General features: G+C 48.9%; 1 protein-coding gene across 2 annotated transcripts in view; it reads left to right on the top strand.

Annotated features, from left to right (window-relative positions):
* PEX6 (peroxisomal biogenesis factor 6) overlaps positions 1-14849 on the top strand; it is an 88874-nt gene extending 74025 nt beyond the window's left edge. For both annotated transcript variants that reach the window (XM_069954396.1, XM_069954395.1), the window contains 4 exons: positions 5934-6050; positions 6440-6517; positions 6715-6854; positions 13223-14849. In XM_069954396.1, the coding sequence (XP_069810497.1) occupies positions 5934-6050; positions 6440-6517; positions 6715-6854; positions 13223-13371 (484 nt within the window). In that variant the 3' untranslated portion in view covers positions 13372-14849. The remainder of the gene's footprint in view (positions 1-5933; positions 6051-6439; positions 6518-6714; positions 6855-13222) is intronic.
* The last annotated feature ends 2895 nt before the right edge of the window (positions 14850-17744 follow it).

Here is a 17744-nt window from a genome sequence, read left to right as displayed (position 1 = left end):
TTGAGCATCTTGGATGATGTAGCAGGAACTAATAGTGTCCTTAATCCAACGAGAAAGTGAAGCCTTTGAGGCCGCCTTGCCCCGGTTAGGTCCTTGATATTGGATAAATAAGGAATCTGATTGCCTGAAGGACTTAGTTTTGTCCAGATAAGAGAGAACTGTTCTTTTAACATCGAGATGGTGTAATTTCTCTTCTTCTTCATTCTGAGGATCTTCACATAGGGTAGGAAGGAAGATGTCCTGACTGATATTAGTTAGTGAATGAACTTTAGGCAGGAAACCTTGACTCAAGCGTAGAATCAGACAATTTTGGCTGCATCTTAAATAAGGGGGTTTACAACACAAGGCTTGTAGTTCTCCTACCCGTTTCGCTGTTGATATTGCTACCAAGAAGAGAGCCTTCCAGGAGAGATGCTTGATAGATATTCCCTCTAATGGCTCAAAAGGGCTGGATGTTAAAGAGTCCAGGACCAACGATAAGTCCCATGAGGCCACTGGATGTTTGACAGCTGGACGTAGATTCTTAACTGCTCTGAAGAACCGTTTGACAAGAGGATGGTTAGAGAATCGCCCTTCATATAATGAATTAATCGCTGAAAAATGCTCTTTGAGAGTGTTATATTTCAGATTTTTCTCAAATTCTTCTTGAAGGAATTTTAACACATCAGGGACCTCTGGAGAGTTAATGTCCATCCGACTACACCATGTTTTAAAGACTTTAGCTACTCTGTCGTACACCTTTATGGCGGATGGTCTTTTGGAGGATAACAGAATTTCCACTACATCATCTGCTAGGCCTCTATCCCTCAAAGCTTGCTTGTCAGCTTCCATGCTGTAAGATGTAGGTTGTGGAGACCTGGGTGATGAAGTCCATTCTGAGTTAACAGGTCTTGACGGTATGGAATTTCTTCGTACAAACCCTTCGAAAGTTCCAATACGTTCTGAAACCAAGCCCTTCTCGGCCAAAAGGGTAGGATTATAATTGCTTTGGCTTGGTCCTCCCGTATCTTCTTCAACACCCTGGTGACTAGAGGGAGAGGGGGAAAGATGTAAATGAATCGGTTCCTCCAGCTGATGGAAAGACCGTCCAGATGGTTTGGTCTGTCGACTCTGTTCAGGGAACAAAAGACAGGTAGTTTCTTGTTGACTCTGGAAGCCATTACATCCATTTCTGGTAACCCGAATTTCTTGGTTACCCAGCGGAAAGAATCCGGATGAAGACTCCACTCGGCTGGCTCCACTTGATGGCGACTTAACCAGTCTGCTGTTGTGTTGGAGACTCCCCTGATATGAACGGCTAGTATCTCTAAGACGTGATGTTCCGCCCATGTCATCAGAGCTCGACATTCTTTCATCAAGAGGGGGGACCTTGTTCCCCCCTGCTTGTTCACATAATAGACTGCCGCCAAGTTGTCGGACTGCACCAGCACCTTCTGATTGTGGACTAAGTGTGAGAAACTGAGGAGAGCCCTGTGTATTGCTCTCAGTTCCCTGAGATTGGAGGAACAACGAGACTCTTCTGTCGACCAACTCCCTTGTGTCCATAATTCTCCGATGTGTGCTCCCCACCCCTGTTTCGAGGCATCGGTGGTAAGGACTACTTGGGGAGCACTGGATAGACTTTTCCCGCAGCATATCTTGTCTCTCAGTAGCCACCATGAGAGATCTTGCCTGGTTGTCCTGGAGAGTGTCATGGTAGCATCTAGAGACGCCTGCTTCCGATTCCATTGAGATAGCAGATCTCCCTGGAGACCTCTGATGTGTGCCCTGGACCAACACACTGCCTCTAGTGAAGAAGTCATCAGACCCAGTACTCTCATACTCATCCGAATTGACAACTGGCTGGCAGAGAGCAGGTTCTTGACCCCTTGGAACAACTTCTCCTCTCTTTCCTCGGTTAGATAGATTCTCATCTTGGAAGAGTCCAGGCGGAACCCCAGAAATCTGCAGATCTTTGAAGGCTGCAACCGGGATTTCTGGTGATTTATGATAAATCCGTGATTTTCCAACACTGATATTGTTAGATGAATGTGATGGAGTAGTTGTTCTTCCGATTGGGCTTTGATGAACCAGTCGTCCAAATATGGTACTGTGAAGACTCCCTGGAGTCTCAGATGGGCTGCCAGTACTACGACGATCTTGCTGAACACCCTCGGGGCAGGCGATATCCCGAAGGGAAGGCATGTAAATTGAAGGTGACGAACCGTATTGTCCTGCCAGATTGCCAGCCTCAGGAATTTGCGGTGACCCATAACAATGGGTATATGTAGATATGCATCGCTGAGGTCGAGAGTTGCAGCATAATCGTTCTCCTGGAGGAACGCTGTCACAGACCTGATGGTTTCCATCTTGAAATGTTTGAGAAGAATGAACCTGTTTAAGAAGGAGAGGTCGATGACTAACCTCCATGTCCCTTCTTTTTTGGGAACTGCGAAGATCTTTGAATACACTCCTGAGCGTCTTTGGTGTACTGGAACCTCTTCTAAGGCACCTTTGTGAATGAAGTCCTGCACCAGCTCTAGGAGATGAGGTTTCCCTGAATTTATAAAGAAGGTATTTGGAGGCTGACTTGAGAACTCTATGGCATATCCTCTTGAGACAACTGATTGTACCCATGCATTGGAAGTTGTTTTGGTCCATATGGAGGCAAAATGACGGAGTCTTGCTCCTACAGGCACGTCTGGTCTGGCGTCATAAGTTTTTATCTTTGTCTTGGATCGGCTTTTTCTTACCCGATCCTGTTTGGTTGCTATTGCTAGCACCATATCTGCGATGTCTTCCTTGTTGACGTCCTCTGCGGAATGGTGAGGATCTCTGCTGTTGTATCCTAAAGGGACGAAACCCTCCTCTCTTTAGAGGACGAGGAAAGGCAGGTCCCTTGGAATCGTTAATGGATAGCAGAATTTTCTCCAGTTGGGGCCCAAAAAGACCTTCAGCCTGGAACGGTAATGAACAGAAATGAGATTTTGATGAAACATCTCCTCCCCATTCTTTGAGCCACAAGGCCCGACGAGCTGTATTAGAGGTAGCCATGATCTTAGAATTAAGTCGTAAGGTGTCTAAGGGGAAATCAGCAAGGAATTCTGATGCTCTTTTGAGGTCGTTGATGTTCTTCAACATGTCTTCTCTTTTGACCCCTTGGGATATATCTTTGGTTAGTTGGCTAAGCCAGATGCGTAGAGCTCTGGCTACTGGTACTGTGGCCAAGGAGGCTTTACAATTCAGGGCTGCTAGGGCATAGGATCTTTTGATGGCTGCATCTGCCCTTCTGTCCATTGCGTCTTTAAGCAATGATGATTCCTCGGCTGGGAAGTGAGATTTTCTAGAGAGGCGTGCCACTGCTAAATCCACCTTAGGAGGGGCTTCCCATGATTCATAAGCCTTGGGATCTATTTTGTACATGGCTCTGAAGTGAGAACCTATGTTCAGCTTTTTATCCGGTTTAGATCAGTCCATTTGCATAAAGTCTACAGGCAAGATTCTATGTGGAACTTGAGGGAAGTAAAAAAACGCCTCTTTTTTGGGTAAATAAGAGGAAGAGGAGGAGGAGGGTTCTCCTTCCACAGTCTCTTTCACTGCAGCAATTAGAGAGGAAGAATGATCTTTATTGAATAAGTAAAAATCTTCTGGAGACCCTGTGTCAGAGATATCCGATCCCGATATTATTTCACCTTCAGATAGAGCAGACTCATCATCAGAGGATGAAACCTGTAACACTGATTCTTTCCTGGGTTTCTTATGTGCATGAGTATGAGAAGAAACCTCACTGAAGGCATTTGCCACTTGGCCTTTAAACCAACCAAAGAAATCTTTAGCTTCTTGCTGAAAGCTATTATAGGTAGATGGAGTGCAATTAACACAAATGTCCCCGGTTTGGTCATCAGGCAAAGGCTGGGAGCATCCAGAGCAAGATCTGTGCTTGTCCTTCCTCTTCCTCTTCCCTGATCCCTCAATAGTAGACATCTAGGGAGGAGAGGAAAAAACGCCATGAGAACCAACAGGGGGAGGTAATATACAGTGAAAGGAGAGGAGTCTACCTTTAACAATCACCAGAGGCGCTGCCCGGCTGAGTGCTGCGACTTGTCTGCAAGACAGGCAGCCTTTAAATACCTACAATCCCGGGAGAAATCTGGCGCCTGCGCATTGGAGCGGACCGCCCCCCGCACGCGTCACATGACCGGCCCGGGAACACTCACCAATTAGAAGCCGAGGCGGAGTTCAAAGGGGATCCTCTCTGTGACGCGCGGCCTACTCCGCCCACATGTTCGGGAACCGGAAGTGCCGCTACCATGTCGGCGCGGCATGCCAAAACGTCCTCTCACCTGGCGGGACTTGCGGAGCGGCCGGTAACGATGAAACGCCCGAGTAGGACGCCATCACATCCAGGAGCTGGCGGAACGATGGGGTAGTGAGGGCTACCCATCAACTTCTACCCTGCATGTCTTGGGTTCCCCTCCATAGCTCTCATGACCGGATGAATGAGGGGGTGACTTAAGGTAAAACCTAGCCAGAGCCCCATGCCCTCAGATTGAGAAACGAAAAACAAACCTTCTGCCTGCAGAAGAAACAAAAAACATGTCTGGTTACTGTCTCAGGGGTGCTTTTATGGAGTCCTCTATCACACCTTGAGGGGGTTAATGAAATAATTAATTAATTAATTAAGTTTGTTTCTTCTGCCTATAAGTAGGAAACATGTGATTACCCAATTGTTGTTGTTCTGCCATAGGACGATATGGAAACAGTATTTTACTGGATCCCTCCTGTGATAATGGACAGGTTATACAGTATTTTACTTGATCCCTCCTGTGATAAGGGATGCGTTATATGTTACTGGATCCCTCCTGTGATAATGGACGGGTTATATGTCTCTTGATCCCTCCTTTGATAATGGACGGGTTATATGTTACTGGATCCCTCCTGTGATAATGGACGGGTTATATGTTACTGGATCCCTCCTTTGATAATGGACGGGTTATATGTTACTGGATCCCTTCTGTGATAATGGATGGGTTATACAGTATGTTACTGGATCCCTCCTGTGATAATGGACGGGTTATATGTTACTGGATCCCTCCTGTGATAATGGACGGGTTATATGTTACTGGATCCCTCCTGTGATAATGGACGGGTTATATGTTACTGGATCCCTCCTTTGATAATGGACGGGTTATATGTTACTGGATCCCTTCTGTGATAATGGATGGGTTATACAGTATGTTACTGGATCCCTCCTGTGATAATGGACGGGTTATATGTTACTGGATCCCTCCTGTGATAATGGACGGGTTATATGTTACTGGATCCCTCCTTTGATAATGGACGGGTTATATGTTACTGGATCCCTTCTGTGATAATGGATGGGTTATACAGTATGTTACTGGATCCCTCCTGTGATAATGGACGGGTTATATGTTACTGGATCCCTCCTGTGATAATGGACGGGTTATATGTTACTGGATCCCTCCTGTGATAATGGACGGGTTATATGTTACTGGATCCCTCCTGTGATAATGGACGGGTTATATGTTACTGGATCCCTCCTTTGATAATGGACGGGTTATATGTTACTGGATCCCTTCTGTGATAATGGATGGGTTATACAGTATGTTACTGGATCCCTCCTGTGATAATGGACGGGTTATATGTTACTGGATCCCTCCTGTGATAATGGACGGGTTATATGTTACTGGATCCCTCCTTTGATAATGGACGGGTTATATGTTACTGGATCCCTTCTGTGATAATGGATGGGTTATACAGTATGTTACTGGATCCCTCTTGTGATAATGGACGGGTTATATGTTACTGGATCCCTCCTGTGATAATGGTCGGGTTGTTTCCTGGTCTCCATTATTCGGGTCTGTATCTCATCCTTTCCGTACTGTGCGGTGATACAACCAGATGGTGACTTCTCCGTGTCATTGTGCTTATAGGGTGGTGTCCCAGCTACTGGCTGAGATGGACGGGCTGCACTCCTCCTGTGACGTCTTTGTGATCGGAGCAACCAATCGACCTGATCTGCTTGATCCGGCCCTACTCCGGCCAGGGAGGTAACCCCATTGCGTGCATCTTCCCATCCTTAACACAAAGATCTCCCCATGACTTCTATGCCAGCAGGGAAGAACAGAGGACATTGAGGTGGATGTAGTTGGGGGGGGGGGGGGGGGGGTCTGAACCCGATATAATAGTGATCAAATTTGGGGGAGCAGGCTGTACCTACCTGAGGAAATTGGGGGGGTGGAGGTCTATAACTTATAAAAAAATGAGGAGATTGGGGGGTACCTCATATAATAGTGATCAAATGGGGGGGGGCTGTACCTCATATAATAGTGAGGAGATTGGGAAGGGTCTATACCTCATATAGTGGTGATCATATAGGGGGGGCTGGTCCTTATATAATAGGGGGTATCCCTCAGGTGTTTTCTTCTCTTTCTTGCAGGTTTGACCGGTTGGTTTATGTCGGGTTAAATGACAACCGTGACTCCCAGCTGAGAGTCCTGGAAGCCATAACACAGAGGTAAGTGCTGAGACCTCCAGACCCCTGGGGGCAGCAGCTGTTAGCTGGGGGTATAAAATAGTGCTGGGGCAGGAGGGCAGAGGCTCATACATCATGTGACACCAGGGGGCAGCAGCTTGGGCTATAATATAGTACTAGGGCAGGAGGGCAGAGGCTCGTACATTACTCCTCCAAGCTCATGGTGTCTTCTCTGGCAGATTCTCTCTGGACCCCACTGTGGACCTGTCTCATATCTTACAATACTGCCCCCCCGCCCTGACTGGAGCCGATCTCTATGCCTTGTGTGCTGATGCCATGATGAGTGCCATCAAAGAGAAGGTCCAGCGACTGCAAGAAGGTAAGGATGATTGGGGAAAGGCTACTACACATGAGACTTCACCATATTGGACCTAGACCCTACCTATGGAGAAAGATGTATGATATATCCACACCTCTGCGGCTCCATCTATAGGAAAAGACATGTATGACAATAATATAATTGCATCTCTGGGGCTCCATCTATAGGCAGAGACATGTATGACACATGCTGTATCTGCACCTCTGGGGCTACATCTATAGACATAGACATGTATGACACATGCTGTATCTGCACCTCTGGGGCTCCATCTATAGGCAGAGACATGTATGACACATGCTGTATCTGCACCTCTGGGGCTATATCTATAGGCAGAGACATGTATGACACATGCTGTATCTGCACCTCTGGGGCTCCATCTATAGGCAGAGACATGTATGACACATGCTGTATCTGCACCTCTGGGGCTCCATCTATAGGGAGAGACATGTATGACATATCTGCACCTCTGGGGCTCCATCTATAGGCAGAGACATGTATGACACATGCTGTATCTGCACCTCTGGGGCTACATCTATAGGGAGGGACATGTATGACATATCTGCACCTCTGGGGCTCCATCTATAGGCAGAGACATGTATGACACATGCTGTATCTGCACCTCTGGGGCTCCATCTATAGGGAGAGACATGTATGACACATGCTGTATCTGCACCTCTGGGGCTCCATCTATAGGGAGAGACATGTATGACACATGCTGTATCTGCACCTCTGGGGCTCCATCTATAGGCAGAGACATGTATGACACATGCTGTATCTGCACCTCTGGGGCTCCATCTATAGGGAGAGACATGTATGACATATCTGCACCTCTGGGGCTCCATCTATAGGCAGAGACATGTATGACACATGCTGTATCTGCACCTCTGGGGCTACATCTATAGGCATAGACATGTATAGGGAGAAAAGAAAGGGAGAAACGGGGGCGCCTCCTGGTGCAATAAATAATGGTAAAAAGTGTCAAACACGAAAGGGGGTGTTGCACTCACCTAGGCGAGTTGTGCTCAATTATAGGCACAACTCTATAGCAGGCATGGAAAGTAGGACACCGCAGCTCCTGCCGGGGTACGTCCAAGGGAGTCGTACAATGAGGAGTGTAGATTGCCAGCTGCTGCAGGCTTTGGGACCATGTGAAGTCCCGGCTTGTGTAGGGCGCAGGTGTCCAAGGTACCACAGATTGAGGTGGTTATTTCATGGAAGGAATATTTATTTAAAAAACGACGCGTTTCGGCCGCCAAATAAAAGGTAAACTTGAGAAAGGCCACCTTTTATTTGGCGGCCGAAACGCGTCGTTTTTTAAATAAATATTCCTTCCATGAAATAACCACCTCAATCTGTGGTACCTTGGACACCTGCGCCCTACACAAGCCGGGACTTCACATGGTCCCAAAGCCTGCAGCAGCTGGCAATCTACACTCCTCATAGACATGTATGACACATGCTGTATCTGCACCTCTGGGGCTACATCTATAGGGAGAGACATGTATGACATATCTGCACCTCTGGGGCTCCATCTATAGGGAGAGACATGTATGACACATGCTGTATCTGCACCTCTGGGGCTACATCTATAGGGAGAGACATGTATGACACATGCTGTATCTGCACCTCTGGGGCTACATCTATAGGCATAGACATGTATGACACATGCTGTATCTGCACCTCTGGGGCTACATCTATAGGCAGAGACATGTATGACACATGCTGTATCTGCACCTCTGGGGCTACACCTATAGGCAGAGACATGTATGACATATCTGCACCTCTGGGGCTCCATCTATAGGCAGAGACATGTATGACACATGCTGTATCTGCACCTCTGGGGCTTTATCTATAGGCAGAGACATGTATGACATATCTGCACCTCTGGGGCTCCATCTATAGGCAGAGACATGTATGACACATGCTATATCTGCACCTCTGGGGCTCCATCTATAGGCAGAGACATGTATGACATATCCGCACCTCTGGGGCTATATCTATAGGCAGAGACATGTATGACATATCCGCACCTCTGGGGCTCCATCTATAGGCAGAGACATGTATGACACATGCTATATCTGCACCTCTGGGGCTCCATCTATAGGCAGAGACATGTATGACACATGCTATATCTGCACCTCTGGGGCTACATCTATAGGCAGAGACATGTATGACACATGCTGTATCTGCACCTCTGGGGCTCCATCTATAGGCAGAGATATGTATGACACATGCTATATCTGCACCTCTGGGGCTACATCTATAGGCAGAGACATGTATGACACATGCTGTATCTGCACCTCTGGGGCTCCATCTATAGGCAGAGATATGTATGACACATGCTATATCTGCACCTCTGGGGCTACATCTATAGGCAGAGACATGTATGACACATGCTGTATCTGCACCTCTGGGGCTCCATCTATAGGCAGAGACATGTATGACACATGCTATATCTGCACCTCTGGGGCTACATCTATAGGCAGAGACATGTATGACATATCCGCACCTCTGGGGCTACATCTATAGGCAGAGACATGTATGACATATCTGCACCTCTGGGGCTTCATCTATAGGCAGAGACATGTATGACACGTGCTGTATCTGCACCTCTGGGGCTCCATCTATAGGCAGAGACATGTATGACACATGCTGTATCTGCACCTTTGGGGCTACATCTATAGGCAAAGACATGTATGACATGCTGTATCTGCACCTCTTGGGCTCCATCTGTAGGGAGAGACATGTATGACACATGCTGTATCTGCACCTCTGGGGCTCCATCTATAGACAGAGACATGTATGACACATGCTATATCTGCACCTCTGGGGCTCCATCTATAGGGAGAGACATGTATGACATATCCGCACCTCTGGGGCTCCATCTATAGACAGAGACATGTATGACACATGCTATACAGTATATGCACCTCTGGGGCTCCATCTATAGGCAGAGACATGTATGACACATGCTGTATCTGCACCTCTGGGGCTATATCTATAGGGAGAGACATGTATGACACATGCTGTATCTGCACCTCTGGGGCTATATCTATAGGGAGAGACATGTATGACACATGCTGTATCTGCACCTCTGGGGCTCCATCTATAGGCAGAGACATGTATGACACATGCTGTATCTGCACCTCTGGGGCTCCATCTATAGGCAGAGACATGTATGACATATCCGCACCTCTGGGGCTCCATCTATAGGCAGAGACATGTATGACACATGCTGTATCTGCACCTCTGGGGCTCCATCTATAGGCAGAGACATGTATGACACATGCTGTATCTGCACCTCTGGGGCTCCATCTATAGGCAGAGACATGTATGACACATGCTGTATCTGCACCTCTGGGGCTATATCTATAGGGAGGGACATGTATGACACATGCTGTATCTGCACCTCTGGGGCTCCATCTATAGGCAGAGACATGTATGACACATGCTGTATCTGCACCTCTGGGGCTCCATCTATAGGCAGAGACATGTATGACACATGCTGTATCTGCACCTCTGGGGCTCCATCTATAGGTAGAGACATGTATGACACATGCTGTATCTGCACCTCTGGGGCTATATCTATAGGGAGGGACATGTATGACACATGCTGTATCTGCACCTCTGGGGCTATATCTATAGGGAGGGACATGTATGACACATGCTGTATCTGCACCTCTGGGGCTATATCTATAGGGAGAGACATGTATGACACATGCTGTATCTGCACCTCTGGGGCTATATCTATAGGGAGGGACATGTATGACACATGCTGTATCTGCACCTCTGGGGCTATATCTATAGGGAGGGACATGTATGACACATGCTGTATCTGCACCTCTGGGGTTATATCTATAGGGAGAGACATGTATGACACATGCTGTATCTGCACCTCTGGGGCTACATCTATAGGCATAGACATGTATGACACATGCTGTATCTGCACCTCTGGGGCTACATCTATAGGCAGAGACATGTATGACACATGCTGTATCTGCACCTCTGGGGCTATACCTATAGGCAGAGACATGTATGACATATCTGCACCTCTGGGGCTCCATCTATAGGCAGAGACATGTATGACACATGCTGTATCTGCACCTCTGGGGCTATACCTATAGGCAGAGACATGTATGACATATCTGCACCTCTGGGGCTCCATCTATAGGCAGAGACATGTATGACACATGCTATATCTGCACCTCTGGGGCTCCATCTATAGGCAGAGACATGTATGACATATCCGCACCTCTGGGGCTATATCTATAGGCAGAGACATGTATGACATATCCGCACCTCTGGGGCTCCATCTATAGGCAGAGACATGTATGACACATGCTATATCTGCACCTCTGGGGCTCCATCTATAGGCAGAGACATGTATGACACATGCTATATCTGCACCTCTGGGGCTCCATCTATAGGCAGAGACATGTATGACACATGCTATATCTGCACCTCTAGGGCTCCATCTATAGGCAGAGATATGTATGACACATGCTATATCTGCACCTCTGGGGCTACATCTATAGGCAGAGACATGTATGACACATGCTGTATCTGCACCTCTGGGGCTCCATCTATAGGCAGAGACATGTATGACACATGCTATATCTGCACCTCTGGGGCTACATCTATAGGCAGAGACATGTATGACATATCCGCACCTCTGGGGCTACATCTATAGGCAGAGACATGTATGACATATCTGCACCTCTGGGGCTTCATCTATAGGCAGAGACATGTATGACACGTGCTGTATCTGCACCTCTGGGGCTATATCTATAGGGAGAGACATGTATGACACATGCTGTATCTGCACCTTTGGGGCTCCATCTATAGGCAAAGACATGTATGACATGCTGTATCTGCACCTCTTGGGCTCCATCTGTAGGGAGAGACATGTATGACACATGCTGTATCCACACCTCTGGGGCTCCATCTATAGACAGAGACATGTATGACACATGCTATATCTGCACCTCTGGGGCTCCATCTATAGGGAGAGACATGTATGACATATCCGCACCTCTGGGGCTCCATCTATAGACAGAGACATGTATGACACATGCTATACAGTATATGCACCTCTGGGGCTCCATCTATAGGCAGAGACATGTATGACACATGCTGTATCTGCACCTCTGGGGCTCCATCTATAGGCAGAGACATGTATGACATATCCGCACCTCTGGGGCTCCATCTATAGGCAGAGACATGTATGACACATGCTGTATCTGCACCTCTGGGGCTCCATCTATAGGCAGAGACATGTATGACACATGCTGTATCTGCACCTCTGGGGCTCCATCTATAGGCAGAGACATGTATGACACATGCTGTATCTGCACCTCTGGGGCTATATCTATAGGGAGGGACATGTATGACACATGCTGTATCTGCACCTCTGGGGCTCCATCTATAGGCAGAGACATGTATGACACATGCTGTATCTGCACCTCTGGGGCTCCATCTATAGGCAGAGACATGTATGACACATGCTGTATCTGCACCTCTGGGGCTCGATCTATAGGCAGAGACATGTATGACACATGCTGTATCTGCACCTCTGGGGCTCCATCTATAGGTAGAGACATGTATGACACATGCTGTATCTGCACCTCTGGGGCTATATCTATAGGGAGGGACATGTATGACACATGCTGTATCTGCACCTCTGGGGCTATATCTATAGGGAGGGACATGTATGACACATGCTGTATCTGCACCTCTGGGGCTATATCTATAGGGAGAGACATGTATGACACATGCTGTATCTGCACCTCTGGGGCTATATTTATAGGGAGGGACATGTATGACACATGCTGTATCTGCACCTCTGGGGCTATATCTATAGGGAGGGACATGTATGACACATGCTGTATCTGCACCTCTGGGGTTATATCTATAGGGAGAGACATGTATGACATATCTGCACCTCTGGGGCTCCATCTATAGGGAGAGACATGTATGACACATGCTGTATCTGCACCTCTGGGGCTCCATCTATAGGCAGAGACATGTATGACACATGCTGTATCTGCACCTCTGGGGCTATATCTATAGGGAGAGACATGTATGACACATGCTGTATCTGCACCTCTGGGGCTATATCTATAGGGAGAGACATGTATGACACATGCTGTATCTGCACCTCTGGGGCTATATCTATAGGGAGAGACATGTATGACACATGCTGTATCTGCACCTCTGGGGCTATATCTATAGGGAGGGACATGTATGTTGTACCAGGGCTACATTAGGTTGGCTTTCCAGTTTGTGGATGTACACAATGACTGTTCCTAGTCACTGACTGCAAGCAGAGATGTAATATATCCGGCTCCTGACGTCTCGCTTACTCCTAGGTGCAGATCAAGCGGTGGCAAAGCTTGTCCTTCGTGCGGAGCATTTGGTGCAAGCGGCAGAGCGTCTCCAGCCATCAGTGTCCCAGTCAGAGCTGCAGCGATACCAGAGGATCCACCGCCAGTTCTCTGCCTCCACTGCTGATATATAGTATAAGAATAAAGAAGGCGGCCCTGTGCACCTTGCATCTCTATCCGGGTATATGCACACTGAGCAATTCTCGAGGAATTGTAGCTGAATGTTTTCAGGCAGAATTCAAGCCCCCCATTGACTTCTATAGGATTCCTCTAGCAGATCTACAGCAGAAAATTCTGCTCGGAAATTGTGGACAACAGAGCAGAAAACCCATTGAACACAATGGGACTTTGCTCTGTTCATATTTTGCGGGAGGAATTTCAAGCTGAAATTCCTCTTCAATTCCTCACCTAATTCCTCGCCTTTTCCTCAGTGTGCACATACCCTCCCTGTGTAATCTGTACTCAACAAGTCTTATCCTCTGTCACCTTCAGAGCTGCACTCACTATTCTGCCATTACATCATGCCTCATCCCTCAGAGCTGCACTCACTATTCTGCTGTTACATCATGTCTTGTCCTCCAGAGCTGCAATCACTATGCAGCTTTTCAACTAGAAGACCTTATCAGCCGCCTCCATGCAGAACCCGCCTCTCTGAGGCTCCTCCCAGTGGCATACAACCGGCGTAGGGCACAGTAATGATTCAGGCTGTGTATACATACAATAAGACTGTATTGTAGGTGCAGACATTGGCTGGTCACTTAGAATAGTCCAGACTGCAGTTTGCCTTGTCCAGATTCCCTTAGTCTTCTCTTCTCCGTGACTGGTGCCAACTCCAGACATCTCCACGGGGCCGGGTCAGCACCTCCTCTGGAAAATGGGGGGATCGGGCACTCACTCTGCAAAGACATAAGGAGGTACTCTGAGAGCAGGTTCACTGTAACCTCCCCAAACATCACACACCCACTAGTTACAATGCCCACAAGAGGAACATCTGGATTTCTGATACAGAGCTCCAAACCCCCTGCATGATAAATCCTGGCTCCATGCTCCTTATATATTAAACTCCCCCTAGTGGTCAATGTAGGAAAAATGTTCTTGTGTAACTAGTGCAGGAGATTTGGTCCCTGTATAGTGACCCCTCTGGTGGCTGCCTCTGTACATGTGGCTTCATCTATAGGTAACTGGTGTGTCTCCCCCTGCTGGACACTATGGATCATGTTGGTACAAGGTGTGATAAGTAGAAGTGAATGAGCCCTCTCCTCTGCTCTCGCTTCTCAGGTCAGGGATGTTGTGCAGTCTTCTCCTTTCCCACACATGGCCCCGTTATCGTATGACGGGGATTGTAGGGCAAGAGGTTGTGCCTTACTGGTCACAGGGTCCTATTAGACATAGTGATATTTCATTTTCGCCAATTAATGTAACACGGTTGCAAACGACCTGAAATTGTTCACCATAACTTACAGGACAATACACCGAACGATTAGCGATTATTTATGGTCAGCCTGAAAGTTGCGGTCAATACCACATGGACGATTTTTGGATCGTTGCCTGAATACACACAACAAGATTATTGTTTAAATTAAAAAAAATATAATGATTTTTTGCAAAATAATTCTCCTGTGTAATAGGCCCTAAATGAAATCTGATAGTAATGCAGCGGGTCTCTACTCCTGACCAGAGGCCCCCATTATAGTCTGCTCTGGAGATCCCCCCCCCCCCCCCCCCCTGTGATAGTCTGCTCTGGAGATCCCCCTCCCCCCTGTGATAGTCTGCTCTGGAGATCCCCCCCCCCCCTGTGATAGTCTGCTCTGGAGATCCCCCCCTCCGCCCTGTGATAGTCTGCTCTGGAGATCCCCCCCCTGTGATAGTCTGCTCTGGAGATCCCCCCCCCCCCTGTGATAGTCTGCCCTGGAGATCCCCCCCCCCTGTGATAGTCTGCTCTGGAGATCCCCCCCCTGTGATAGTCTGCTCTGGAGATCCCCCCCCGTGATAGTCTGCCCTGGAGATCCCCCCCCCCTGTGATAGTCTGCTCTGGAGATCCCCCCTGTGATAGTCTGCTCTGGAGATCCCCCCCCCCCCCTGTGATAGTCTGCTCTGGAGATCCCCCCTGTGATAGTCTGCTCTGGAGATCCCCCCCCCCCCCCCCCCCGTGATAGTCTGCCCTGGAGATCCCCCCCCCCCTGTGATAGTCTGCTCTGGAGATCCCCCCTGTGATAGTCTGCTCTGGAGATCCCCCCCCCCCCCCCCCCCTGTGATAGTCTGCTCTGGAGATTCCCCCCCCGTGATAGTCTGCTCTGGAGATCCCCCCCCCCCCCCCTGTGATAGTCTGCTCTGGAGATTCCCCCCCGTGATAGTCTGCTCTGGAGATCCCCCCCCCCCCCCTGTAATAGTCTGCTCTGGAGATTCCCCCCCCCCCTGTGATAGTCTGCTCTGGAGATCCCCCCCCCCCCCCCTGTGATAGTCTGCTCTGGAGATCCCCCCCCCCCCTGTGATAGTCTGCTCTGGAGATCCCCCCCTCCCCCCTGTGATAGTCTGCTCTGGAGATCCCCCCCCCCCCCCCCCCCTGTGATAGTCTGCCCTGGAGATCCCCCCCCCCCCCTGTGATAGTCTGCTCTGGAGATCCCCCCCCCCCCCCCCCCCCCCTGTGATAGTCTGCTCTGGAGATCCCCCCCCCCCTGTGATAGTCTGCTCTGGAGATCCCCCCCCCCCTGTGATAGTCTGCTCTGGAGATTCCCCCCCCCCCCCTCCCCCTGTGATAGTCTGCTCTGGAGATCCCCCCCTCCCCCCTGTGATAGGCTGCTCTGGAGATCCCGCCCCCCTGTGATAGTCTGCTCTGGAGATCCCCCCCTCCCCCTGTGATAGTCTGCTCTGTCGATCCCCCCCCCCCCCCCCTGTGATAGTCTGCTCTGGAGATCCCCCCTCCCCCCTGTGATAGTCTGCTCTGTCGATCCCCCCTCCCCCTGTGATAGTCTGCTCTGGAGATTCCCCCCCCCCCCCCCCCTGTGATAGTCTGCTCTGGAGATCCCCCCCCCCCCCTGTGATAGTCTGCTCTGAAGATTCCCCCGCCCTGTGATAGTCTGCTCTGGAGATCCCCCAATACACATAACCCCCCCCCCCCCCCTTTCCATCTTCATTTCCACTACCCATCCCCCTTCCCATCATTATTCCCACTACCCACCCCCTTCCATCTTCCATCCCCAATACACATAACCCATCCCCCTTTCCATCATCATTCCCAAGAACTAGAGGCCTCTGAGCAATTAGTGAGTGAAAAATAACATTTCAACTGCCCCAATAACCCACAAAAATCTGCCCAGGCAACACTGACCCTTTGTGTGGGTGCTCATCAAGAGGAAGGCCTGTCAGGTCCTGTGCTCCCGGTGTATTGTTGGTACACATCCGAGGAGAAGCTAAGGGGTTTAGGAGGTTAAGGGGGAGGGGGTACATACATATATCTCAGTCCAGTGGCACCAACCTTAACAACTACAAGGGGTGATTCCAATCTTAGTGTGTTTTATAAGACACACTGAAGACTAAACACATGGTAACAGGATTACAGTGCAACTACATTCAGTGACTACAGGGCGCATGATCTAGCCACAACCTGTCTCTATACATTTCCACTTAAATGACTTTAGGGTTTTTCTTTTCCAGTAACCCCAATTAACCACCCACAAGCCTCCCATACTGCTGCCCCTTCAGTTTCCCCCAGGACATTACCCACAAGTAAATCTACCCCCCAAAACCAGACCGCCTCAGGATGAGGAGGAGGAGGGCCGGGTCCATCCAGTCCCATCTCATACTATCTGTATCTTAGGAGAATATACACTCACTGGCCACTTTATTAGGTACACCTGTCCAACTGCACGTTACCACTTAATTTCTAATCAGCCAATCACATGGCGGCAACTCAGTGCATTTAGGCATGTAGACATGGTCAAGACAATCTCCTGCAGTTCAAACCGAGCATCAGTATGGGAAAGAAAGGTGATTTGAGGCCTTTGAACGTGGCATGGTTGTTGGTGCCAGAAGGGCTGGTCTGAGTATTTCAGAAACTGCTGATCTACTGGGATTTTCACACACAACCATCTCTAGGGTTTACAGAGAATGGTCCGAAAAAGAAAAACCATCCAGTGAGCGGCCGTTCTGTGGGCGGAAATGCCTTGTTGATGCCAGAGGTCAGAGGAGAATGGGCAGACTGGTTCCAGCTGATAGAAAGGCAACAGTGACTCAAATAGCCAACCGTTACACCCAAGGTAGGCCGAAGAGCATCTCTGAACGCACAGTACGGCCAACTCTGAGGCAGATGGGCTACAGCAGCAGAAGACCACACCGGGGGCCACTCCGCTCAGCTAAGAACAGGAAACTGAGGCTACAATTTGCACAAGCTCATCGAAATTGGACAGTAGAAGATTGGAAAAACGTTGCCTGGTCTGATGAGTCTCGATTTCTGCTGCGACATTCGGATGGTAGGGTCAGAATTTGGCGCCAACAACATGAAAGCATG

This window comes from Dendropsophus ebraccatus, chromosome 15 (genome assembly GCF_027789765.1).
Source record: "Dendropsophus ebraccatus isolate aDenEbr1 chromosome 15, aDenEbr1.pat, whole genome shotgun sequence".
Classification (NCBI taxonomy): Eukaryota; Metazoa; Chordata; class Amphibia; order Anura; family Hylidae; genus Dendropsophus; species Dendropsophus ebraccatus.
Note: the sequence above shows the minus strand (reverse complement) of the source record. Positions and strands in the feature narration are given on the sequence as shown.